The sequence below is a fragment of the Phyllobates terribilis genome, unplaced genomic scaffold, assembly GCF_046119375.1.
Source record: "Phyllobates terribilis strain yellow unplaced genomic scaffold, ASM4611937v1 Scaffold_95__1_contigs__length_6072419, whole genome shotgun sequence".
Lineage (NCBI taxonomy): Eukaryota > Metazoa > Chordata > Amphibia > Anura > Dendrobatidae > Phyllobates > Phyllobates terribilis.
This window is the reverse complement of record NW_027362855.1, coordinates 968,691-996,489: the sequence shown is the minus strand read 5'-3', so window position 1 is coordinate 996,489 and position 27,799 is coordinate 968,691. Positions and strand designations below refer to the sequence as shown.

Below are 27,799 nucleotides of genomic sequence, written 5' to 3'. Positions count from 1 at the left end.
TACCCAAATTGTTATAATAAAGGTCTTTTTTAACACATTGACCCCTTGTCAGATGTACTATATATTGGTTGTTGTTGAGAGCAGCATGATGTAGAGACAAAGACCCTGATTCTAGGGACGTCTCACTTACAGGGCTGCTTGTTGTAGTTTTGATAAAAATCACACTTTTATCAGCAGAAGATTATCACTAGAGGACTAGTAAACCTGCTGCCAGGTAGTCCAACCACGCCCCCCACCACTGATTGGCAGCTTATATACAGTGTACACAGAAAGCTGCCAATCAGTGGTGTGGGTGGGGTTATTATACAGAGCTCAGCATTCAGAGATCTCCATGAGAAAAAAAACCTGTAATTTTATCAAAATAACACCAAGCAGTCCAGTAAGTGATACATCGTTGGAATCAGGGCCTCGGATTATGCTGCTCTCAAATGGGGTAGCAAAAACCTGCTGACATATTCCATTTAAAGGGGCAGCTGCTACTAAATCCAGACATGGTGCAAAATGTAAATTCTGCTGCAGATTTACTGCTGTAGATTTTTAATTCCTAAAAATCCCTGTAGATTCAGAGGATCTCAACCTTTTCAATGCAAATTATTTTCAAGACTTATTCACAGATATTATGAAATATTACAGTAGAAATAAAAAAAAGAAAAAAGCACAATACCTAAACCCCCTCCTTGGGAAAAATATACGGCAAGTATAAGAAAGACAAAAATTTATTCTGGAGTCATATTGAAGTCTAAATAGAATTGTAACCATACAATGTAAACAGCAGCGAATGTAAGTAGGATCCACTGGATCTATATAAGAGGAACGTTTTCCAAAGCTGATCTTCTGAGCCCACCGCTATGCTGGCTGGACCGGCATTGTGATAGTCAGCACGTTTTACTGCAGCTCATAGAACCAATGATAAGACGCAGAGCAGTGCAAGGCTTGTGACTCACTATACACAAAATATACGACATGTTTGATGAATGGCATAAAGGAAAGCCGATGCATTCAGATGTCTCTGGGCAACTATATGTTGTGATAGGATGCTGCCCCTCACCCTGACAGGAACTTATCTATCTGCTCACTCATCATGACAGGTTTACAGCATGTTGACTCATGGACGTGATCAGTCAGTCAATCGATGACATAGATGCACGTTCTTGATTCCGACAGGTAGGTCAGAGATGTCCGTCTCAAACAGTTTACCTTCACCCATCTAGGATGGATGGCTGCTGACATCGTTAGCCATTATGTCCATACGCAATTATTATCCCCTAATTGTGATGTACAGTACAAATTTATATTGTGGTACCGTGTTAGCCAGAAAATTTGATGTAGATACTTTTATGCCCAAAAATGGCAAAAGTATTCTCGGAGTGATACCTTTATTGGCTAACCAGAAAAAAATATATTACTCTGTCGCCTCATTAGGGGACACAGGACCTTGGGTGTTATGCTGCTGTCCACTAGGAGGCGACACTAGGCTTAATCTGAAAAAGATTAACGGTGGCTCCTCCTCTGCAGTAAACACCCCCTGACGGCGTCAGCCATGTTCAGTTTTTTGCTTAGTGTCGCAAGAAGGCACACCTAAAGATTTTTACTCCATTTTTTCGGATTTTTTCTTTTTCCATGGAGTTACAGATGAAGATAAGTGGGTCTCTGGAGAGACCCCCGGCATGGCTCCTCCTCTGCCCCCTTCTAGGGGTGCACAGTTGAAGTCGAGACGTCTTCTTACCATGTCGCTCCTTCCCCAGCCCCTCGGGTGTTGGTTCGAAGTTGAGACCCCCCCTCCTTCCCCAATTCCTTTTGGTCTTGTGTTGAGGTCGAGGGAGGATTACAGCCTCCTGACTGTGAAGGCAGCACCCTCCCTGTCACGAAAAACACTTGGTCAGACCTTGCAGCCCTCTGGCACCCCCTTATCCTGCTGGTCAACCACGGTATTGACCGAGGATAAGCACGGGCGCAGCTGCTCTAATTTATGTCGACTATTGTGGCACGTGATGTGACAGGACGTATATATACCACCAGTTCCTTCCAGGAACGTATATATACCTCCGTCCAGCCACCCTCAAACCACAATATCACATAAATACTGGTATACTGCCACCACCAATCGCTTAACAGGTGGATCGGGTACTCGTTAGGCAACGGGAATTAGCGGATGAGGAACATGTTTGCTCGACATAGGACAAGAAGAACGAAGCTGGTAAATAATGATTTAATCCTGAAAGTGGGCAGTGTTTACAAAAGATATACATGATATTATAAAAGAGACAATTTACATATATGCATAAAACAGTTATTAAAATACAAGGGGTAAATAATAGCAAAACCTCCACCACGAGGTGATGGTCTCAGATTGTGTGGGGGGGCACGGCTCCCCGGAAACTAGGTGTGATTCCTCCATGCAGCAAAGAGTGCTTGCGTCTGACGTCCCTGGGTAAGAATGAAGTAAAATGTCCGTTCTGGTTTTTAGTAAGGGGCCAAAACACTAGGAGACACCCATGTTGTTTACCTCACACGGGGGCTTGGTTTTGTGAACCCACCCAGCTGCCTAAGACATAAAAATACTTCAGATTTCATATCTTGGTATGGGGGGGTCCCACATCCAAGATGGATACATCATGTTTGCCGTCACCAATATTCATGAAGATGGATATCAAATATCAGAACCCATTTCCTGGGTTTCCGGTGGTTTCCCAGTTATGTAAGATATACCGGCATAATTGGAAAAAGGTGAACATCCAAAAAATGTGGTCCCTGTGTTTGTGACAGTCATGTGCATTATTAAACTCGACATTAAAAGTTTGTACGGTTAGACAATAGGATTTTGGAGGGAATTTCCAGTTTACACCAGTATGCTTGCTCTGGCTGAGGTTTTATGGCGGTAATAAAAATTCCTTGTTTGGGGAAAGCAAGAGTGAGTTCTATGTAGGACCATTCTAAATGAGAAGGGGATGGAGATTTAAGACATCTCTCATTTTTAAAACTAGGACAAAAATACATTTTGCCTGACACTCCCCAATCCCCCTCATGGGGGCATTAGGTTGAGACACCGCAGGTAGGATTTGTGCAGACAGCAATATACAGCTCCCAGTAGCTGTCGCTCTGCACCAACGTTCAGGAATCGCAGCTCTGCTGCAGACTCCTGATGGACCGGGGGACAGTGCTGGCAGAAGGGCACACAGAGACACAGGGTGGCTTCAGCTCTGTCTCTCTGCCGGCACCAGCGCTACGGTGCCTCAGAGGAACCCTTTAAGGGTGCCCTTTTAATATAGTATCCCACCGCCTTTCCTGCCATTAAAAACCGGGGGGGTCCGATTCAGATCCGGTACCCCCTCGGACTACCGCGCCGGCCTGGAGCCCTTTTGGGCATACATTCCATACAGGGGGCGGAGACAAACTGAAAGGGCGCACTTTCTAGCAATACTGACGCCTTTCCAGCGCTTCGCCCCCTTTCTTCTCCACACTCCGGCGGCCATTAACCAGCAGAGGGAGAACGGAAGGAAGTTAACGCTTCACATACCGGTCGCCAGCTGGTCTCCGGGGAGGACAGGATCTTGGATTTTACCGGCGCTGTACTACAGCACACTAAGGTGGGATAAAATTACAGCTAGAGTCTCGACTCGGCTGTGAAGTCTATAACTTTCTCTGCATTGCTGGCCCCCTCTGCATAGCCACTCTGCATCGCTGGCCCCTCTGCATAGCCACTTATGGATACTATGCCGGGCTCGAAGTCCAAGAGAACCAGGCAGGACTGCTATTATGCACTCTGTACAGCCTGCAGTAGTACTCTCCCTAGTGGCAGCACGTATCCGCATTGTCAGGACTGCATGCAAACTGCTGTGCCAGAGCCCCATGAAGCCCTTGCCAATACTTCGCTGCCTAATACCACACCGGAATGGGTCATTCAGATGTCGCAATCTATGACGCATTCTATAGATAACCTCACATCCACATTGCTTCAGGCTCTGCAGACTACTACTGAATACTACTCAAAGGGAAAGCTCCACTCAGGGACATGACGGCATGGTCACATCCACATTTAGATCAGGACGCAGGCGGACCCACAGGTCTCGTTCATCTGCGTCATCCCATACCACACGGTCGTCCCCTTCCAGTGTGAGACACTGTACTCACAGCTCATCTAGACCGTCCCCTGACAGGGACAGACAACACAGATCCCCACAGCCATCCCTGACCAGAGAAGGTCTCCGCTCCGGATCTCCCAGCAGGAGTCGCCTTAGCGAGATACAGGATTCGGAAGACATCTGTGATTCCGACTCAGACAAGGAAACCGAAGGGTCCCTGATCCCTATTCCCCCGGGCAATACAGGGCTAGTTGATGATTTAATCTCATCTATCCATTGGGTGCTGGACATCTCCGATCCACCCCTGGAGACACCAGGACATAAAATTTCCTTTGAAGGAGTCCTGAAACCGCCTAAGGTCTTCTTTGACCACCCAGAGTTTAATGCGATCCTTAAAAAGCTGTTCTCACAACCTGAGAAAAAGTTTACTAATCGCAAATATCTGGAGGAGCGGTACCCCTTTCCACAGGAGGTCACCAAAAAGTGGACAGATCCACCTGAAGTGGATCCTCCAGTCTCCAGACTAGCAGCACAGACACTCCTTTCTCTGCCAGATAGCTCAACTCTCAGGGACACAGCAGACCGGCAGGTGGAACGCATGGCTCGTTCAATTTTCGAGGCCGCAGGGGACTCCCTGGCTCCCGCGTTCGCCTCAGTTTTTTTGGGCTGCCAAGGCAATCCTGGCCTGGGCCCAAAATTTACAAACTGGCCTACAAAATACCTACCCCTGAACTGTCGGACCAAGCGGCCCAAATAGCAGTCGTGGTACATTACATGCTCCATGCAGCTCTGGATTCTGCAATGGGTGCAGCCGGGATAGCTTCAAACGCCATCACGATTCGGCGTATCCTCTGGCTGCGGGAATGGAAAGCAGACGCAGCTTCAAAGAAGTCCCTCACTCACCTCCCGCACCACAGTGGTCGGCTTTTCGGTGAACAGTTGGACACAATGATATCCAACGCCACCGGGGGTAAAAGTACCTCTTTCCCCCAACTGAAGCCCAAACACACTTACAAAAAGCGCAATCAGGCACGTTACCGATCCTTTCGGAACTCTTCCGACTGATCCGTCTCGCGACCAGCAAAGAATAACAGCCGCGCCCCACGCTGGGACAACTCGAGGTCGACGCAAAAGTCGGACAAGACCTGGCAATCAAAGGCAGGCCAGTCAAAATTTAAGGGAGGAAAGTCTTGCACTTCCTCCTCATCATGACTCACGAACTCTGGAAGACACCCCACCTGTAGGCGGCCGTCTTTTGCTCTTTCGCCAGCTCTGGTTGCCTATTACAGAAGACAGGTGGGTCAGGGAACTAGTGTCTTCAGGATACAAGATAGAGTTCACTTCCAACCCGCCAAACAGATTCTTCCTGTCTGTTCCCCCAAAACCGCCAGCCAAGGCTCGTGCCTTCCACCACGCGGTTTCATTACTTCTCCAAGCAGGTGTCTTAGTAACAGTCCCCACGGCCGAGCGCTTCCAAGGGTTCTGCTCAAATCTATTCGTAGTCCCCAAAAAGGAGGCAGCGTACGGCCCATATTGGATCTAAAACAGCTCAACAAATATGTACGGGTACGTCACTTTCGCATGGAGTCCCTTCGGTCCATCATTGCGTCCATGGGGAAGGGAGAATTTCTCGCCTCCATAGACATTCAAGACGCATACCTCCATATACCAATTGCACCGGCTCATCAGAGATTTCTCAGGCTCGCAATCGACCAGGAACACTACCAGTTCGTGGCTCTCCCGTTCGGACTCGCCAAGGCTCCCAGAGTGTTCACCAAGGTCATGGCAGTCACCATGGACATCCTGCACTCCAGAGGCATGATAGTCGTTCCATATCTGGACGATCTCCTCATCAAGGCTCCCACCTTCATGGACTGCGAAATCAGCGTCTCGATCACAATCGACATTCTGAGTGGTTTGGGCTGGTTAGTCAACTTAAAAAAGTCATCACCAACCCCGAGTCAATCTCTGACCTTTTTGGGAATGTTATCCAACACCCTCAAGGGTCTAGTACTCCTCCCCAAGGACAAAGCACTGCCTCTCCGAATAGGGGTCCGCATCCTACTTCGCAAACCTCCTCAGTCTCTCCGGTTTGCCATGAGAGTCCTTGGTAGGATGGTGGCGGCAATAGAAGCGGTCCCATTTGCCCAGCTTCACCTCAGGCCTCTCCAACTAGCCATCCTCAAGTCATGGGACAGTAATCCTTTTTCCCTCGACAGGGAGTTTCAGTTGACGTCGTCAACCAAGAGACCCCTGCACTGGTGGCTCAAACCAACCTCGCTAACAAAGGGGAAATCCTTTCTCACGAGTCAATGGAAGGTTCTGACAACCGATGCGAGCCTGATGGGTTGGGATGCGGTACACCTGCACCACAGAGCACAGGGCAAGTGGTCCCCAACAGAAGCGACCATGCCCATCAACATCTCGGAAATTCGTGCCATTCTCCTGGCGTTGAGAGCCTTCCATCATTTACTGGCAGCCACTCACATCAGAGTACAGTCAGACAATGCCACGGCTGTGGCATACGTAAATCACCAAGGGGGGACCCGCAGTGCCCAGGCGATGCGAGAAGTGACACACATTCTCCACTGGGCGGAAGACACAGGTTTGGTTCTCTCTGTGGTCCACATCCCGGGTGTAGACAACTGGGAAGCAGACTTCCTCAGCTGGCAGGGAATGGACTCGGGGGAGTGGTCTCTCCATCCCGAAGTTTTTCAACAGATCTGCCATCGCTGGGGGACTCCGGACGTGGACCTAATGGCATCCCACTTCAATGCCAAAGTCCCCAACTTCATGGCCAGAACACACGACCCGCGGTCGCTGGGAGCGGACGCCCTAGTTCAGGACTGGACTCAGTTTCAGCTCCTGTACATCTTTCCACCTCTTCCCCTCATATCCAGAGTGGTGAGGAAAATCAAGCAAGAGGGAGTTCCAACCATCCTCATCGCACCAGAATGGCCCAGACGTACGTGGTACGCCGACATCGTGCACCTTACACAGCAGACGTCCCCTGGCATCTCCCTGACTGCCAGGATCTTCTGTCACAGGGCCCGTTCTACCACCAGAACTCAGGGGCCCTCAATTTGACGGCATGGCCATTGAGACCTGGGTTTTAACCAAGTCAGGGTTCTCGCCTGACGTCATTGAAACCATGATCAGAGCACGGAAGCCAAACTCTGCGAAGATCTATTACCGTACCTGGAAAGCTTTCTTTCCCTTTTGCGACTCTCGTGACCAGACCCCTTTCCCTTATTCCCTCCCCAGGGTACTTGGTTTTCTCCAATCGGGTCTAGAGGCCAAACTGTCTCTGGGCTCTCTTAAGAGCCAAGTGTCAGCTCTCTCTGTGCTTTTTCAGACACGCATTGCTAACAAACCGCAAGTAAAGACATTTCTCCAGGGGGTTTACCGATTGGTTCCCCCCTACAGACGACCACTAGAGACGTGGGATCTCAACCTCGTGCTGACAGCATTGCAGGAAACACCTTTTGAACCCCTTAGGGAAGTCTCACTCCGCCTTCTATCCCAGAAGGTGGTTTTCCTAGTGGCAATCACCTCGCTACGCAGGGTGTCTGAACTGACAGCACTCTCCTGCAGACAACCCTTCCTGGCTTTTTACCAGGACAAGGTAGTTCTCCGTACGGTTCCATCCTTCCTTCCGAAGGTTGTGTCCGACTTCCACCTCAATGAGGAAATTTCACTGCCATCCCTCTGTCCGGCCCCGGTTCATAGAGTGGAAAAGGCTCTGCATACGCTTGACCTTGTCAGGGCATTACGTATCCATGTGTCTAGTACTGTGTCCTTCCGGAAGTCTGATTCTCTTTTCATTCTTCTGGAAGGCGACCGCAAGGGTCTGCCAGCTTCCAAAGCTACCCTTGCTAGGTGGATCAAATCCACCATACAAGAGGCCTACCGCCTCAAAAATTCTCCTCTTCCAGCAGGTATTACGGCACACTCTACATGTGCGGTAGGGGCCTCCTGGGCCATTCGGCACCAGGCTTCAGCGCAACAAGTGTGTAAGGCAGCCACCTGGACTAGTCTACACACGTTTACCAAGCACTACAGGGTTCATACCCAATCCTTGGCAGATGCGAGCCTTGGTAGACGTATCCTGCAGGCAGCAGTGCCCCAATTATAGGGGCCTGTCTACACAATATTCGTCCATTGCTTCCCACCCAGGGACTGCTTTGGGACGTCCCAAGGTGCTGTGTCCCCCAATGAGGCGACAGAGTAAAGGAGATTTTTGTGTACTCACCGTAAAATCTCTTTCTCTTAGCCTCTAATTGGGGGACACAGCACCCACCCTGTTGCCCGTGTCGGGCCGTTGTTACGTTGAGTTCTCATATTGCTGTTTTTCTTGAGCTCGTACATAGTTGCCTTCTTATAGGCATGATTATGTTATCCATGTTACATTCCTCCTACTGCTTTTGCACAAAACTGAACATGGCTGACGCCGTCAGGGGGTGTATACTGCAGAGGAGGAGCCACCGTTAATCTTTTTCAGATTAAGCCTAGTGTCGCCTCCTAGTGGACAGCAGCATAACACCCAAGGTCCTGTGTCCCCCAATTAGAGGCTAAGAGAAAGAGATTTGACGGTGAGTACACAAAAATCTCCTTATATATGCAAACTTACAGAGCACACAGGCTCCTTCTTCAGGCAGGATTACAAATGTTATGAATTCATTTGTAATATTGCCTGAAGAAGGCGCCTCTGTGCTCTGAAAGCTTGCATATATATAGATTTTTCTGGTTAGCCAATAAAGGTATCACTCCGAGAATACTTTTGCCATTCTTGGGCATAAAAGTATTCACATAGAATTATCCCCTAATTAAAACAATTTATTTTTGCTAAATAAATGTATACATTTTTTAAAATTTTATTTTATACATTTTCTCAGAGAACCTCTTTAAGAAGGAGATTTCAGAATGGGCTATAAGACATGTCCAACTTTGCTTTATTGTCTCACCTTACTGTCCTTGTTGAACTGAGCTCCACTTTGTTCTTGGATGATATTGTAAGGAATGAAGACGTCTAGATGATACAAATCGGGACGTCCGACTAAGACTATTCTGTCTTCACCCAAGTCCAACACGAGATCTAGCAGAAGACTGTAAAGAGAAGACCAGCGTGGTAACAACGCTTATGTCGCTGAATGCTTCTGTGCGGGAAAGAAAGTTGTAACCAAAAAGTGCACAAAAATCTAAACTTTTATCTTGATACGTGGCCAACTAGAAGTTACTGTGTAGCTCCAGACGTCTCATACATTAAATCTGACACGTGGAGGAACTGCTCACAGAAAAGGCTTCAAATATTTTTTAGGATTCACACTGCATTAAAAGGGGTTGTCCACCACTTTAATACTAATGGAATATAGGATAGATCATCATTATTAAAGTGCCAGACAACCCCTTTAAGTGAGGCTTAATGAATGATAGCAGAATTTCAGATAATGTAGCCTTCATTAGGCAGAAGGCCCAGTCGGTTATATGAAGAAATCTGGGGTCCCCAAAAGCAAACCCAGTAATCACCAGAATCCCGTGTGGTGACTACTTAATCTGCTTTTTGGGAAGACCAGAACTGACCCCTATATTTAACCAAGTGGGTCCCCTTAAGCTACATTATCCTGTCTGATGAAGGCTACATTAGCTGAAACATTCTTAATCTTCATTATGCCTCATTTAACGCAATGTGAATCATGGACATGAGAAAAATCAAATTAAAAAATAAATACATTTAAAGCATTTTCTGTGCGATTCCTCCAAATGTCGCATTAATATAGAAAAAATAAAGAGCGGCGTGTTCTACACTATTGCAACAAGCCTCTTTCATCATTTATATCATCATTATAACATCATTTATATGCACCAGCACCATGGAATCAATGGCACTATATAATTAAATAATATAATATATACATCTTCCCACCAGCTTGTGTTCCCTCTATCTCCTCTCTGGATCTATGAAGCCAGAACTGTCAAAGAAGAGGTGATGGTGGAGATGGAGGGGAAACAAGCAGGGGGGAAGGCTTATATAAATGACTGGTCCCGCCGTAAAGCACCGGGCGTCTGTGCTTGGTTTGAACAGTCGTTCTCTGCTGACAGAGTCATTTACAGAGATCTTCTTTCCCATTCCAACAGCTTGCAAACAACCCACCATGGTATGAAAAAAAAATTATATCATTATCATCCAGCAAATGTGTCACAGCTGCCAGCAATTGGCTACTGTGGACACATCAAAGCTGTGATGATAAAAGTTGGCAGAGGAGGACCGGTAGCACGAGGTTGGCACAGACTTTTAATAAGGGAAGACTATTGGAAATCACATGAAATACAAAAAAGTCACAATCCTAAATCACATCTGAGGGTCTCACCACTTTAGGTAAAGATATTTCAGCCACCAGAAAACTTGGGTGTCCTACAGGAGGTTCCGCCACAATCATGTAATCTGGTTTCACGGTTGAACTGATAAAAAAAGGAAGGAAGCAGTATATTGCAAGGGTACACCATCAATTTATGATCTGTTGGGTCAATCTCTAATATAATAAAGTGGCACTGATGCTGGTAATGAGGAACAGCCCCTTTCACAGTCATTCCCTGCACATTGACATCATGGCCTCCACTGTGCAGCGGAACGACAGCATAGATCCAGAAAGTGAATGGGCTTAGCTGCAGTTCTCCTGCACAGTGAATATCCGGATAGCTGCCCCACACCAGCATATTCTTTAAAAAGGGCAGCGGGGTTACTTCCAGGCTGCAGCACCCTTTATTCTTGGAGTCCAAGAAATTGGATATCCTATATCTTTTGTAAGATGGGATTCTAAAAAAAGTAAATGCATGCATTACACCTCAAAGTAACCCAAACCTTTCAACTTCTGAGATGAGGGACTTGCTTGGAGTTAGCTGGGAGGGTCTGTAGGAAAAAAATAAAGAACATAAAGGCATAATAGTTAAAACAAAAAAAAACAACAATGTCCACATTGTTCTTGCACCATAACAAGCCGTTCTGCAACTTCCCCCATCTGTTGGGTATAACCCATCACCACGAGGAGTGGCGCTTCCCCATCTGTTGGGTATAACCTATCACCTCGAGGAGTGGCGCTCCCCCATCTGTTGGGTGTAACCCATCACCACGAGGAGTGGGGCTCCCCCATCTGTTGGGTATAACCTATCACCTCAAGGAGTGGCCCTCCCCCATCTGTTGGGTGTAATCCATCACCACGAGGAGTGGCGCTCCCCCATCTGTTGGGTGTAACCCATCACCACGAGGAGTGGCGCTCTCCCATCTGTTGGGTGCAACCCATCACCACGAGGAGTGGCGCTCCCCCATCTGTTGGGTATAACCTATCACCTCAAGGAGTGGCACTCCCCCATCTGTTGGGTGTAACCCATCACCACAAGGAGTGGCGCTCCCCCATCTGTTGGGTGTAACCCATCAGCACGAGGAGTGGCGCTCCCCCATCTGTTGGGTGTAACCCATCACCACAAGGAGTGGTGCTGCCCCATCTGTTGGGTATAACCTATCACCAGGAGGAGTGGCGCTCGTCATACTTTGTGTCCCTAGGGGAAATGTGGTATTATAAGACATCCAATCAATTGAATGGCCGACCATGTACTGCATAGATGAGCGAGCAACATCAGAGAAGCCGCCGATGCTCAACAGCAGCCTACTCTGTCGTCTTTTACAGACTGTATGCCATAGACTTGTACCTTAGAGTTGGGACTTACCCCATTGTGTCCATTCCATGAATCATCGGTTTTGATTTGGTTCTGATATTCTGTTCAAAAATGGATCCCAGGAACTTTCGATTTTTCAGCATTTTCCACTCTGAAGGGAAACTATAGATGATTAACAGGGTCGGACTGGAACTGAAACTCAGCCCTGGCATGTGAGAGCACACAGGCCCGTCCGACGCGCGTTGAATGTGAAATATTTTCGTGAATGATTTGGGTATATGTCACAATAAAAATTGCTGCAAACTGCACTTTATCATCGATAGACAAAAACTGACATAATGTAAAATATAAACTTCCCTCCAGGAAAATGTTAATTTCTTTCAACTGGAGGGACGGACATATTTGTAATATAGAGCTCCCAAAAATGCTATGTTTGATAGTACCAGGAAAAGCAGGAAAAGTGAATCCTTGCAGATTTGAAGCAGTTTCATGTTTATTCTTTCAGTATTTTTGCAGCGTTTCTAAAGAAAGGGAAAAAAAATCTCAAAAAACGCAATATCAAGGGGATTTTCCTGCAGAAATGTTCTTCCCTTGACAGTGTCCGATCGAACGGTTCGACGACGATTGGTAAACGCGGGGTTAAGAGCCAGAATACCAGGTAAAAAGCCATTTTTGAATGTGATGCGCCCCCTGGGCCATGGGGATACCCGGAGCCGGGCCTTGTAGATGCTGGGGGTTGTAGTCACCGTGGCGGCGACCCGGTCCGTGACCCAGGGCGGTCAAACCAGGGTAGTTTATGTATAATCCGACTACGGCACCTGTGGAATGCGGTTATTGGGAACTGCCGCTGCGGAGCAGTCCGCTGAAGCTGATGGTGTGTGCAGCAAGGTGATGTGACTCCCCACAGGAAAAGTGGAGCTTCAGGGCAGCGTGTATGGATGATGGTGGTGATAGTGCCTGGATCAGTAATGATAACACGGAGTCTTTGCAGTGCATTCTTAGGGTCTTTACTGGTGGCAATTATATAGGCCCCCAACGGGAGTACTTGCTAGGGATGAGGGCCTGGTCAGTCTGGGAGCAATTCTAGAATCCCCCTGGCCAGGTGGAGTTGTAGGCCTGCCGTTCTGACTGTACTCTTTGGCTACCCCGCTTATAGTCGTGTTGTAGCCCACGTCCCTAAGTGTGACGTGCTGTGCTCACCCGTATGGCTGGCGACTCGGATCCCGAGTATTCCTCGCTCCTCTGTGACGGTACTGGTCCTTTCGTGTGGCTGAGCCTCTGGGCTTCTGTTGGGCCAGGAGACCTGCAATCCCCTGCCCTGCGGTATCTGCTACTGGGCCTGAAGGGTCCCACAGCCTCAGACTCCGGTGTCCAGTCCTCTGTGTACACTGGCCAGGACGAGCTAGCTCCAGCTCCAGTCACTGGCTCTTTACTCCTGCGTGTCCTACTTAGTGTACTCGACGGCGATTGGTAAACGCGGGGTTAAGAGCCAGAATACCAGGTAAAAAGCCATTTTTGAATGCCTCACAGCGTCAGAAACGTCTGCAGTGGGCCAAAGAACATTGTAAATGGACCACTGAACAATGGAGAAATGTTATATGGAGCGATGAGACACGCCTACCCATGATTGGCAGCGACGGTGTCTGCTACGTTCGACGACGACCTGGAGAGGACTGGTTGTCAGAGGGTACAGTACCCACCATGAAGCATCCTCTGAGTGTTATGGTAGGGGGCTGTGTGTCCAGAGATGCAGGTGGTAGGCTGCAGGTAATTGAAGGAACAGTTAATGCTGAAAAGGACATCAAGGAAGTCCTTCAGCCTAAACTCATTCCTTCGGCACATGATGTATTTAGTGAAGGGACACTGTTTATTTTTCAGCAAGATGGAGCCCCATGCCATACAGCTAAAAAATGTCTCTCTTGGTTCAAGGACAAAAATGTCCAGCTATTGAATTGGCCAGGAAACAGCCCAGATCTCAATCCTATTGAGAATCTCTGGGCTCGGCTCAAAAGAGCGGTGTCAAAACAGCGGGCTTCAAACAAGCAGGAACTCATTGCAGCCATCATCAAATCATGGCTTCATATCATCACACCATCTGATTTACACAAACTGGTAGAAAGCATGCCAAGTAGATGCCAGGCAGTCATCAAGGCCAAGGGCTGTCCAACTGAGTAATAACATTTAGTGTTAGATATGAACAGGGTCGGACTGGGGTGCCTAGGGCCCACCAGGGGAACTGACTCTAGGGGCCCACACTACAGCCCACCATAAACGGTGTTATTGCTTGTTATGTTTTTCTATAATGTACTATAGTTACATGATTGGCTGCGCTGTGAAGCACTGAGTGGCAGGACTTTGTTCGAACAGTCATTCCGTACTGCCAGAGTCCCTTTAATGGTAACTTGTCACCTGGAAAAACGCTATTTATCTGCAGATATAGGGGTAATCTGCAGGTAAATAGGGTTTAAAGCCTGGTTAGACAGCTTAATGGAAAAGCGTTGGCTACACGGAGAAAATTATGTTTCATTCTCCCAGCCGCCACTCGCTTCCTGTTATTGGGTCGGTGCAAGGAGGGAGATATTACAGTCACCGCGAACTACAAAGTGAGGGTGCTGCAATAACGTCCGGCACCTTTATTGTGACACTTCCATGGAGCCCAACCTCAGGCTGAGCTTCATTGAACGACTAACATGGCAGCAGCACCTGGCAACTAGTGCTGAGCGAGCGTGGTCGGATAAGGTGTGATCCCAGCATGCTCGGGTGTTATCCAGGTATCTTGTAGTGCTCTGCTAATATGCTCGAGTCCCCAGGGTAGCATGTTTTGCGGCGGTAGGCAGACGCAACACATGCAGGAATTGCCTGTTTGTTAGGTAATCCCTGCATGTGTTGCTTCTGTCTACCGCCGCAAAACATGTTACCGCAGGGACTCGAGCATATTAGCAGAGCACTACAAGATACCTGGATAACACCCGAGCATGCTGAAATAACACCTTGTCCGACCACGCTCACTCAGCACTACTGGCAACCCATCAGCAACCTGCAACTGCGTCACAGGGGGCTGAAGGGAACAGGTGACTGCATGCACCAGCCATCGTGCTATCTAAATGCCGCTGTCAGTGATTGACAAGGGCACTTAAATACTCAAAACAGCAGCAATCAAGGCGAGCTCTGATCACTGCTGTTACAGGCAGACACCGGCTATGTAACACAGCCGACATCTGCCCGGTATGGAGCAGGCTCAGCTCCTGAACCCGCTTCATACAAGCACATCCCAATGGTGACAGTTATGACAAGGTTAGCAAATTTCACTTGTCTGTTCCTAAATGTGGAAAGACAAATGGAATTCCCTAACACATGCGAGCAAGTCCTAATAGATTTAGTAAAGGTGCCCCAAGCATATGAATGTTATTACACACCACAATGGACTCTTACATACACGCATCTTACAAAATACATATTATTCCAGATACGTAGACGCGCACAAACACATCAGTACATGAATACATCATCTGAACCACCATCATTTGTAATGTCAGGTCAGCCCCATATATCTTTGTATCACATAAACCTACAACTCCCAGTATGTAATTAACAATAGAGATACTGGGAGTTGTTATCAGTCATCATCAGACTGCGGACCATACAGGAACTACAGTACTGATGAGACGCAGGCAGGATCACAAATGAACATTTACATGCAGGTATCTTACCTGAGACGTCTTCTCTGATTAGAGTCGTTCTCTTTCTTTTCTTCCTCTTGTCCAGTCTCCATGATGACTTTTCTCATCCACAGCTCGTCTCTGCAGACTTCCATCTTCTCCGGTCTTCTGCAGCACATCCCGACACGATGCCCTTAAAGATACAGTGTCATTATAATGCTCCCGAATAAAAATATCTACACTGAGCCCCTGAATAAACCTAACTCTTACAATGCTCCCTGCACAAAACATGACATACACTCTACCCCTCTTATGGTACCTGCTCTCCACACTGTCCTCTCCTTACCATACTGGACCCCCTCTTCACACTGTCCTCTCACACTGTGTCCCCCCTATACTGCCCAGTCTCTATACTGTGCCCCTTCATCACACTCCCCATCCTCAGCATACTGTTCCCTCCTTTCTGTGCCCTCACACTGTTCCCCCCATACTGCCGCATCACTATACCTTCCCCTACACTACCTAGTCTCTGTGCTGTGTCACCTTACACTTTTCTCCCTCCATACTGTCTCCTCACACTATTCCCCCACGCTCCATACTGTCTTATACATCCCTTCCCCATTCTGTTCACGCACCCATTCCCACCCCTCCTCTAGTTCACCATACTGTTTCTTCACACATCTCCCCATTCTGTCTCCTAAAATTTCTCTCCCATCTCTCTCCAAATATAATAAATCTTCGGAAGAGCACACAGACATGCAGAAGCGCGCTTACACACACGAAAACAAGCGCACACAGACACATACTAAGGGCTCCTCCACACGTCAGTACATGCAGTGACCGTTTCCACACGTACCAGAGACACTGACACACGTAGACCCATTCACATGAATGCGTATGTGCACATGTCAGTATGTTTCCACTTTCCACAGACCATGTGGTGTCCGTGGGCAAAAGACGCTGACATGTCTGTTTTTTACCTGCTGTCCAGACCGCAAAATGTCCCGCACACTGATGACAGTTAGCACCCGGTGCCTGGGAAGAGCGCTGAGTGCTGCCCTCATCATAGATCCCTGCAGGCGCTGCGATCAGTACCAGCAGGGTCAATGATGAGAGTAATAGTCTATACAAGCTGTGTCCAACTGTAAAAAGAATAAAATAAAAAAAACCTTATACTAACCTCTACTAAGTGTCACCCACTGTAATCCGTGCGAGCGCTCTCGCCGAGGAGAATGTCTCCTGCAGCGAGTGGGCTCCGGAGTTGCGCTCAACAAGCGGTGCCCTGTCATTCACTAAGCGCAGTTCTGGAGCAAGCTCACTGCAGAAGTCATTCTCCTCGGCGTGAGCGCTCGCACGGATTACAGCAGGTGACACTTAGGAGAGGTGAGTATAAGGATTTTTTTATTTTATTCTTATTTTTACAGTTGGACACGGACACGGTGGGAGTAGACTACTACTCTCATCATTGACCCTGCTGCTGCTGATCACAGCGCCTGCAGGGATCTATGATGAGAGCAGCGCTCAGCACCCGGCTCTTGGGAACAGCGCTAACTGTATATTGATTCCCAAGCGCCAGTATGTGTCACTTGGATGACACACAGGTGGACATGGATATCTCCAGTCCCGTAAATATCAGGACATGTGGAAGAGCCCTAATATACACACGCAGATACACATACTCACAGAAATGGGGACACGTACACATACAGGCAAGCACACACAGAAATGCACAGACACACTCAGACAATCACACACAAAAATGCAGACACGCAGGGAAGCACACACACACGTATGTGTGAAGACACATAAACACACAGGCATACACAATGCAAACACACAGGCATATACACACACAGGCATATATACACACACACAGGAATATACACACACACACACATACAGGCATATATATACACACACAGGCATATACACACAGGCATATATACACACACACATACCTGCACGCACAGGCATATACACACGCACGCACAGGCATATACACACACAGGCATATACACACACACAGGCATATACACACACACACAGGCATATATACACACACACAGGCATATACACACACACAGGCATATATACACACACACAGGCATATACACACACACAGGCATATATACACACACACAGGCATATACACACACACACAGGCATATATACACACACACAGGCATATACACACACACACAGGCATATAAACACACACACAGGCATATAAACACACACTGTACACACACACTGTACACACACACTGGCACACACAGGCATATACACACACAGGCATATACACACACACAGGCATATACACACACAGGCATATACACACACACTGTACACACACAGGCATATGCACACACTGTACACACAGGCATATACACACAGGCATATACACACACTGTACACACACAGGCATATACACTCAGGCATATACACACACAGGCATATACACACACTGTACACACGCAGGCATATACACACACACACAGGCATATACACACACAGTACACACACACACATGCAGGCAGCATATACATAAAAATCCATACAAACACACAAATATTACAATACCTTGGCTTGTCTCCAGCCCATACAGTGTACAGACACGCTTCTAATGTGGGAGACTGCAGTGCAGGACGCGCTGTGACGTCACTTTTAGCAGACGTGTGGCCCTGTCTGCTGAGTGTGACGCTGCAGTGCAGCCCCTGCTCTCCTGCTCCCAGGACCCTCCCGCTACTGTCCTGGGCATCGCGTCGGTGAAAGTGTGTGCTCGCGCCCTTAAAGAGCCCACGACCACTTTACTTTTTTTTTTTTTTTTTTTTTAATTCAACTGTTCCCTCTGCAAGGGGCCCGGGGCCCACCGGGAAATTTCCCAGCGCCCCGCCAGGCCAGACCGAGCCTGGATATGAAAATAGGACAAATCAATGGCTTTTTTCCCACAGTCATCTGAGTGACAATAGTGTCCAATTTGTTGACAAATGAACAAATTTCCTGCTAATATTGTGTTTCTATATGAGATTTTATTTCTACTTAAAAACTTTACTGTGAAATCAAAAACATTCATGAAATTTGTATTTGTATTGGCAAAATGCTAAAAATTCATAAATCTTGGGGGTGTTGCCTCAATTTTGGCCACTAGTGTATAGCGTTCCTCAGTATATTTATATGTTGTTCCCCATCACCTTTTTCATCTCTCCTTACAAGTATGCCTTGTATCTTAGCTAAAACATGGTAGTAAGTAGCATATTACCCTTTTATAATGGGTAGTGTAGAATCGCTGCATATTTCAGGGTTATGTGCTCCTGAGGACTCATTAGTGCTGCCCTCCTCAGGCGAAACCTGGTTGTGACCTCGTATAATATGGGGCTAGCCGGTCTCACCTACCAGTTTGGGTCACAAACCCTTTTTCTTTTGCTTTGATGTTTTACTCATTGTTTATTACGTTTACACCCCAAATCTCTCCTAATCGTGGAGATCAAACCTATGAAAGCAATTTATAAATGATCATAACACCTCTATGAAGGGTAATTATCACCCCCTTCATAAATATACATTTATATGTATAAATACATATGTGGTCAATGCATAGTACTGGCACATGACTTATCACTTTCCAGGACCATACAAATCACCAGGAACATTCATAACAAGTGGAGGTGAGGCGATTCTGGCAACTTAATAGGAAAGGATTCTTTACAGATAGAGCAGTCAGACTGTGGAATGACAACCACAAGATATAGTAATGGCAGATAGTATAACAGCATTTATAGAGGGGCTGGATACTTTTTTAACAAAACATGACATTGTGGGTTATAAATAATCTAGTAATAGAAAATGTATAACTTTGGAGGCAGACCTAGGACATTAAAGTTCAAACTTTTTTAACCTATGTAACTATGCAAGTATGTAGAATGCACATTAGGAAAAGGCTTGAAATGCAATTCCCTATAATATTATTTTACAAGTAATTTCCTCTTAATTTTCTGCTTTGTAAAGTGCTAGTTATAAGCACAATCTATGGATCTAAAAAGTGCAAAACACTCCTGAAACACTTGTAGGTATGTTCTATATCTGTATTTCTTATGGTGCCTAAAGGAAGCCGTAATGATAAGACTCCTGCTTGGTAACAAGTGCAGTTAGTTGCCTCCATAATGAAAGTGAATTACCAATGATGAAAGGGTTAATACTTGGATCCTGCATCAGTAATAGCCCTTGTAGTAACCATGACAACTGTTGTGAAGGCATAAACAAGTGTCATAAAGAAGATTCCATAAAAGAATGCCGCGCTGCCACGATCAGCGCCATTACTGATGATGCGCCTGAGGACCTTGAGCTTGACCAACCCACGTAATGTGCCAACGTTGGTGTAATTTGGAGGTTCTAGCAGGGAAAGGAGTTGTCTTCTTAGACACCCCGGGGGCATGGGAAGGTAACAGAGGGGGGGTCCCCAAAACAGGATCCCCTTCTGTTACTATGTACAAAGAGCTGCTCTTCTTTGGGAGTTCATGGATGGATCCTTGACTTTAATGGGTGATAAATTGGGAGGGGGAGGGGATACTCATCCTATTAGGGGTTATCCATAATGAGCAACCCCTGTAACCAAGTACCCAACTTCTTGAGAGACGGAGCTGGATCTGTAAGGGAGAAGTGGTAGATCCACCTGGGAAATCAGATCAACTAAATTCGTTTCAGCAATAAATGTGGTGACAGATATCGCAGCCAGATCTCTCCCACATCCAGTTTATCACAATTATAGTCTATATTTGTTATGTCGTTCTCTGTAAATCTGTACAAATTCTAAAACTCCGTCATATATCGGCACTAACTCTCTAAGCCCAAGGGAAGTGCAGCCCTCCAGCCATGGTTCTCTAGAGGTTTCCTCCACAGGGGGTTTTCCTCTCCTGAGCGCTGGAGGGTGACTCTTCGTGAGTCGAGGGTTGTGCCATTTTCGGTGTCATGTAAATTTAAATAAAGTTGAGAACGTTTGACACCTAATTGCAATGCTTTGTGTATTTATTTTGTATGTGTCTGATTCATTTTGTTCGGGATTCGGGGTCCATCAAACATCACTGAGTCATACGTCTGGACATCTGCCGCCAGCAGTTTTGCCCCAGGGGTTGCCCCTGCTCTGGGGAGTTTGATGGAGCAGAGAAGAAAAGAATTACAGCACTCATCCTCAGAATAAGAACTTCTATTACAGTACTACAAGCAGCTTCCTCGCCTCATTCACACAGTGAGTATTTTTGGCACTAATTTACATCAGTATTTGTAAGCTGAAAACCAGAGGGGAACAAACAGTGAAAAATAGTAACTGAAACACTTTCACCTCTTCTGTTTTGGATCCATTCCTGGCGTCTGCTAACAAATGCTGATGCAAAATATCACAATGGAAGTGTCCTAAATTCTTACTGACTGATTCGACTGTTTGAGTTGCAGTCAAGAAACAGACGTTGCAAGCGTTAAAAGAGTTTTCTGGTATCAAAAACCCCTGTCCCCCTTGCCATTTTTCTCTATCCTGAACCTGTGCTGCCTGCCCCGATCTCAGACTGTCTGACCTAGTCTTTATCTTAGCTCTCCTGTATTTGGTACCCTGGTACCTCTGGAATGCTGCTGCAGTCCCGGGGACTGCCCTGCAGTGGTACCTGGTGTCTACCAGCGGCCCAGTCTATCCTCACCACCAGAGGTTCTAGTGGAGACCCAGTAGACACCTAGTCACAACCCTCCCGTGGGGCAGTGGGTCCATATCCACCAGCGTTACACCCACATAGCAAATGTGGTACCAATATTCAAGAAGGGGATAACATCTGAGCCTGGAATTTATGGGCCGGTAAGTTTAACTTGTACTGTGGGCAACATCTTTGTGGGTTTTCTAAGAGATACTAACCTGGAGCACCTCAATAAGAATAACCTAAACATATGATTATGAGGGATCTGTCCTGCAAACTAATCTGAAAAGATTCTATGGGGAGGTAAGTTCTAGGTTGGACCAGGGAAACTAAGTGGATGTTGTCTATCTGGACGTTTCAAAGGCATTTGATACGGTGCCATACAACAGGTTGGTACATAAAAATTTTCAATATATTATATGGTAAACTTGCTCCATGAAAGAACAAGTCCTTGTGTGGTCGATGGAAAAATCAAGGAAAATATCAGTGATGCGGTCGTTACCTCTTGACAGCTCCATTTCGTACTTGTTCTCTAGTTCCTCCATGGCCACGGTGATAAAAAATTCCCTGAAAAGCTCATTATTCTAATAAAAAAAATTCCCTGAAAAGCTCATTATTCTAATAAAAAAAATACAAAGTAAGGAGGTGACACAAAGGAGAGCAGAGAAGCTCGTATGTCGGAATAAGCAATTGCAGTTACCTTAATTTTCTCAAAGAAGGTGCCATTAATCACTATGTCGTACGCCGTGCAGCCGCCTCCACCTGTAGCCAGGACTTAGATACTTTGCGGTGCCGACTCACCCACTGACCTTAGTAGGGCTACTATGAATAAGTGGTATAAGTTCTTAAAGGGGAATCCAAGTAGTGGACAATCCCTTTAAGTCCCAAATCTAAACCAAAAAAGTTCAAAAGTCAACAACAAGATGTCAAACTGAAGTGGACCTACCAGAACCTGTGGAGATGGCACCTTTGACCATTGAGGATTAGTAAGTTGTAATACTTGCTATTTTAACCCCTTTAAGAATATCTCTGGACTACCCCTTTAAAAAGAGACGCGCTGTATTAAAAAAAAAAGCAAAAAAAAACCGTACTATTATCAACTTCAACGTGGGGCTCTCCAAGGCTCATGGGGACTCGATAGCCGGAGGGATCATCAGATTCCAGGATGCTGACTAACTCCTGCTCCGTCAGGTCCGGGGGCGCTGGGATCTGGTTCGACTTGCAGATGTTAATAAAGATTTTGGTATTTTTGGATGTGCGAGTTTTAATGCAGAAACCTAACACAGAAATAAAAACAAAAAGTGAACAAAAACACAATAAAATCGGCAAAAGCCAAGCAGCATTTACATGTAATCAACTGCATAAGAAAAAACAATGTGACCCCCACATTGGTTGCATCATGTGACCGTTGTAGTCAATAAGACCCCACTGCCCCACTGTGGTATCTGTCACATAATATGCACAAAGTAATCTGGATAATAATCAGAGGACGCCCATCTCACCCGGCTGGGGTCTGATCTGTCTGCTTTCTGGTAAGTTCGGTATTCTGCTCTGTATCTCCTGTTTGGTCTGAAATGAGGCAACAAGTGAGAATCAGTGAGTAACATGAACAGGATGGTTCTGCAAACTGATTTTTCCTGCACCAAAATAGTACAACTGTGAGGTGTCTAAAGCCAACAATACACATTAGGTAAATGTTGGAGACTGCAGCGCCCCCGGCGGCTGACGGAGGAGACATTCACTCGGTGATTGCTGGCCTCTCCAATTCATCTTTCGTACCTTCATCAGCATCTGTTCATACAGCGCTTCCTCCATGCTTGTGTTCATTTCTGCAGACAGCAGCGACTTGTCAGACGCCATTTTTTCAGTCAAAGGCAGAAGCTCAGGGATCTTTTTTTATAAGAGAAAACCTGAAAAATGAAAATATGTATTAATCTTCTCCACAAACAACGACAAGGGGAGAGTGCGGGAGCCTGACAGCCCACGACACGAGGGGGTGCGGGAGCCTGACAGCCGACGACACAAGGGGGTGCGGGAGCCTGACAGCCCACGACACGACGGGGTGCGGAAGCCTGAAAGCCCACGACACGATGGGGTGTGGGAGCCTGACAGCCCACGACACGACGGGGTGTGGGAGCCTGACAGCCCAGGGCACGAGGGGGTGCGGAACCCTAACAGCCGACGACACGAGGGGGTGCGGGAGCCTGACAGCCGACGACACGAGGGGGTGCGGGACCCTAACAGCCGACGACACGAGGGGGTGCGGGAGCCTGACAGCCGACGACACGAGGGGGTGTGGGAGCCTGACAGCCGACGACACGAGGGGGTGCGGGAGCCTGACAGCCGACGACACGAGGGGGTGCGGGACCCTAACAGCCGACGACACGAGGGGGTGCGGGAGCCTGACAGCCGACGACACGAGGGGGTGCGGGAGCCTGACAGCCGAAGACACGAGGGGGCGCGGGAGCCTGACAGCCGATGACACGAGGGGGTGCGGGAGCCTGACAGCTGACGACAAGAGGGGGTGCGGGAGCCTGACAGCCGACGACACGAGGGGGTGCGGGACCCTAACAGCCGACGACACGAGGGGGTGCGGGAGCCTGACAGCCGACGGCACGAGGGGGCGCGGGAGCCTGACAGCCGACGGCACGAGGGGGTGCGGGAGCCTGACAGCCGACGACACGAGGGGCTGCAGGAGCCTGACAGCCGACGACACGAGGGGGTGTGGGAGCCTGACAGCCGACGACACGAGGGGGTGCGAGACCCTGACAATATTGGGAGTGGGATTCTGCACACCTACATCTAGCTACTTATTGTCCTGAATGTAGTAATCACCTTGGCACAGTCCCATCTTCTTACCTGTAGTACAGACGACAAACACCACTACTCTGACTGCAATCACCCAGCTACAGCGTCACCACGCCTCAGCAACAGGGGAGAGTCTAGTTTGGAGTTGATTTCTTGAGGGGGAGGAGTGATATCATGGAATCATGATGTCACCGGAGGGGGCGGGGCCTTCTCAGTCCAGTGGATATTAACTGTGCAGCCGCAGCAGTGTGTACATTGTGCTGGACGGGAGGACTGGTGACGAGGAGCTCCTGTAGTTGCGGGAGCCTGACAGCCGACGACACGAGGGGGTGCGGGACCCTAACAGCCGACGACACGAGGGTGTGCGGGAGCCTGACAGCCGACGACACGAGGGGGTGCGGGAGCCTGACAGCCGACGGCACGAGGGGGTGCGGGAGCCTGACAGCCGACGACACGAGGGGGTGCGGGAGCCTGACAGCCGACGATACGAGGGGGCGCGGGAGCCTGACAGCTGACGGCACGAGGGGGTGCGGGAGCCTGACAGCCGACGACACGAGGGGGTGCGGGAGCCTGACAGCCGACGACACGAGGGGGTGCGGGAACCTGACAGCCGACGACACAAGGGGGTGCGGGAGCCTGACATCCCATGACACGAGGGGGTGCAGGTGTGGCACCCCAGGGGTCTGGTTTCCACAGTAATGCAATATTATGTCTGAGAGCAGGTGGGAGGTCTCTTGGTCAGGAATCCTATGCATGCCACACCTCCTGCCCAGTCCTGGGAGGGGAAGAACTTCCCCTATATAAACCTGGGGCTGAGGCAGGGTTAGTGAGTAGAGAAGAAGTAGAGACAGAGAAGCAGCTATAGGAGAATCACACCAGGAGCTCTGTGGGAGCCGTGTTACAAGGAGTCAGGGGCTGGCAGCTGCAGAGCTCGCCCTGACTGATAAGTTATCACCGGACCCGGAGTCCGAGGCTGTGGGGATTAACTCCTATCCAGCAGCAGAAACCGACCGGCAGGGGATTGCAGGTCCTCTGGCCCAGAAACCCGAAGGCACGGTCACACGCGTGGGACCAGCACCGCCGTCGTGGAGCGGAAGCTACTAGAAGGCCCCGAGTCACCGGCCATACGGGTGAGCACCGCACGGTACACTCAGGGACGTGGGCTACTTATACCCGCCTCTAGCAAGGTAGCCAGAAGAGTATCGTTAGTTTGGGAGGCCTACAACTCCACCTGGCTAGGGGAGATCCCATCTGCTCAAGGACTGACCAGGCCCCAATCGCTAGCCAGTACTCCGGGAGGGTCTATCTTTGTTACCAGTAAAGACCCTAAACTACACCGTACCGTCTCCGAGTGGTTCCTGCTACCCCCATCATCCACGTCGGCTGCCCTGAGGCCATACCCCTCCCGTTGGGGGTTATACTACAACGCTGCACAATCCTACCACCGGCCTCAGCGGTCTGCCCTGCAGCAGCAGCTCTAAAGCTGCATTCAACGGGTGGCGTAGTCATCTAACATCTGCTGCCATAGACTGCCACTTAGTTTGACACCCTGGGCACGGACCGGGTCACCGCCACAAGGACTACTACCCCTATCCAGATCCGGCTCCGGGTATCCCCTGAACACGGCCCAGGGGGCGCGTCAACTTTGGCGTAGTCGGCAGGATTTCGTGCCCGCAACCACCGGGTACTGCGTGTCTGAAAAAGAGACTTTCAAACTCACCTGTGGTGAAGATTCCCGCCATCCGGCGCCATTTTCAGCCTTCTTCCCGCCATCTGTGAAGATTCCCGCCATCTGGCGCCATCTTCAGCCTTCTTCCCGCCATCCGTGGAGTTTTCCTGCCGTTGGACGCCATCTTGAGGATGCCGCGCGGGAAGAAGAGGGGCGTGGACTCCAAAAAGCCCGCGAGAACTGAAGCCCCGCCTCACGTCCGGACGTTGCGTAAGGTCCTGGAAGGAGCCCAGCAGACGCCGACGTCACAGGAGCGCGACGGAAGGTCCTCAACCCTGACGATCCACTGCGGAGCCGCGGCCTACGGAAGAGGATCATCGCAAGGTAGGCCACGGTCCACTAGGGGGGAGAAGGATGTCGGATACGGAGGAGAGCTTCACCGCTTCAACCCCCGCCAGCGCCACCGCTGTCGCGGTCATGCCTTTCACCATGCCCTACATTCCGGGGGCAGCCTGGCTACCCCAGTACTCAGGGGAGTCACATACCCTGCAGGACTTTAGAGAAAGGCTGGATAGCCTCTTCCAGGTGTACCCCCTCACAGAAGAGCAAAAAGTGAGCATCCTGGTGGCCCAATTAACCGGAGCAGCCCGAAGGGAGGTAAAGTCCTGGCCACCTGGGGGGAGGACTGTCGCAGGGATACTAACCCGGCTGAGGGACACCTTTGATACCTGCACCTCAGCCGAGATCAAGCTTAGATTCTACGGGTGCAATCAGCGGGCCCATGAGAGTATAAGGGACTATGCCCTGAACCTACAAGAGGCCCTGCAAGCCGTTAAGCAGACCGACCCTAACGGCGTGGGAGACGAGGACAGGCTGTTGACTGAACAATTTATAGAGGGTTTATATTGCAATGCCCACCGAACCCAGTTGCGGGCAATGGCCCTACAGGACCCTCATCTGGGATTTGCACAGTTCAAGGACAGAGCCATCCGGGTGCTCCGAGAACCGGCACCGGATGGCGTTGTGACCCACAGGCGCCCAGCTATCACTTACCACCAGGAGGCGGCGCCCTTGTCGGCAGGGCCTGTGGGGGCTGATGCGCAGGCTTTGCCGGAGGACATCCCGTGGCGTCGACCAAGGAGGACCCCACCGGCCAGAGGAAGACCCAGTGACCGGTACAACGAGGATGGACGACCCATCTGCCGCCGCTGCAATCAACCCGGACATATGGCAAGGTACTGTCCTTTAAACTGGCACAACCTGGGGGTAGAGGGCCAACCCCCAGGAAAAAGATCACCAGGCCCATCGAACTGGCGTGACAAATATGTCGGAGGACGTCCAGTCTTGCCTGTGGTACTGGATGGCATCCCTATGAGTGCCCTACTGGACACCGGGTCACAAGTCACCACCATCCCGTACGTGCTCTTCAAGCAGTACTGGAATGACTCAGATATAACCCGCTACCCTGACGACGACTTGAGTATCATCGCCAGCAATGGTCAGCCCGTGCCACAGATCGGATTTAAAGAGGCGACCATTAAAATTGGTAGAGTCGAACTGGCAGCACAGGGACTGATTATTGTAGACATTGAAAAACACGAGAGTCACCCAAAGATAACGCTAGGAACTAATGTAATTGAAAATTGTCTTGCAGAGGTGATTTTCCTTTTACAACAGGTTGCCAAGAACGCCAGCTCCGGCGAGCAGCGAGTGCTCCAGAAAGAGATCCGGGCACTGATGCGACGGCAACAGGTGGAACTCTCCGGCGGTGAGATTGGTAGCGTAAGAATGTGTGACCCTTTCCCTATTGCCATGCCCCCAAAAAGTGAAATGATGATTTGGTGCCGAGCAGCTATTGGTCCGAGAGGTAGGGATTACCAGGCAATGGTAGAACCAGTTTACTCGGACAGTAGGCCCACCATTTTGACAGCACGGTGGGTGGTTAATGTACGCCATGGGAGGGTGCCCGTTCGCCTAATAAATATCGGGAAGAGGGAAGTATACCTACCCCGGTATGCCACGCTAGCCAAATTATATACCATCAACCAAAACTCTATACAGTCTGTGGAACCCTTGCCTCCATCTCACCCGGAGGAAGGTAACGGCTCTAAGAAAGTAATGGAGGATTGGTGTCAGCAACTACACTTGGGAACTGACTCCACTCCCTCCCACCAGAAACAGGGAGTCTACCGGGTGGTTCAAGAGTATGAGAGAGTGTTTAGTAAACACCCGTTA

The 27,799-nt window shown here is 48.9% G+C and overlaps 1 protein-coding gene across 1 annotated transcript; it reads right to left on the bottom strand.

The window, feature by feature from the left end:
- Positions 1–885: 885 nt before the first annotated feature.
- LOC141198531 (PIH1 domain-containing protein 1-like) lies at positions 886–22,947 on the bottom strand. The gene is made up of 11 exons (XM_073662972.1): positions 22,867–22,947; positions 22,590–22,656; positions 22,179–22,364; positions 21,788–21,849; positions 21,590–21,671; positions 11,805–11,904; positions 10,942–10,989; positions 10,451–10,541; positions 9,335–9,336; positions 9,047–9,188; positions 886–888 (listed from the first exon to the last, which is right to left on the bottom strand). Exons 1-11 carry the CDS (start codon positions 22,945–22,947, stop codon positions 886–888), a joined length of 864 nt encoding a protein of 287 aa, XP_073519073.1.
- Positions 22,948–27,799: the final 4,852 nt, after the last annotated feature.

Coding starts and splice junctions, on each gene's coding strand:
- LOC141198531 (XM_073662972.1), bottom strand. CDS start 22,947: ATGGCGTCTGACAAGTCGCTGCTGTCTGCAGAAATGAACACAAGCATG. Junction 10,990..11,804: donor CATGGAATGGACACAATGGG/GTAAGTCCCAAC, acceptor TTTTTCCTACAG/ACCCTCCCAGCTAACTCCAA. Junction 10,542..10,941: donor CTCATCTCAGAAGTTGAAAG/GTTTGGGTTACT, acceptor TTTTTTTATCAG/TTCAACCGTGAAACCAGATT.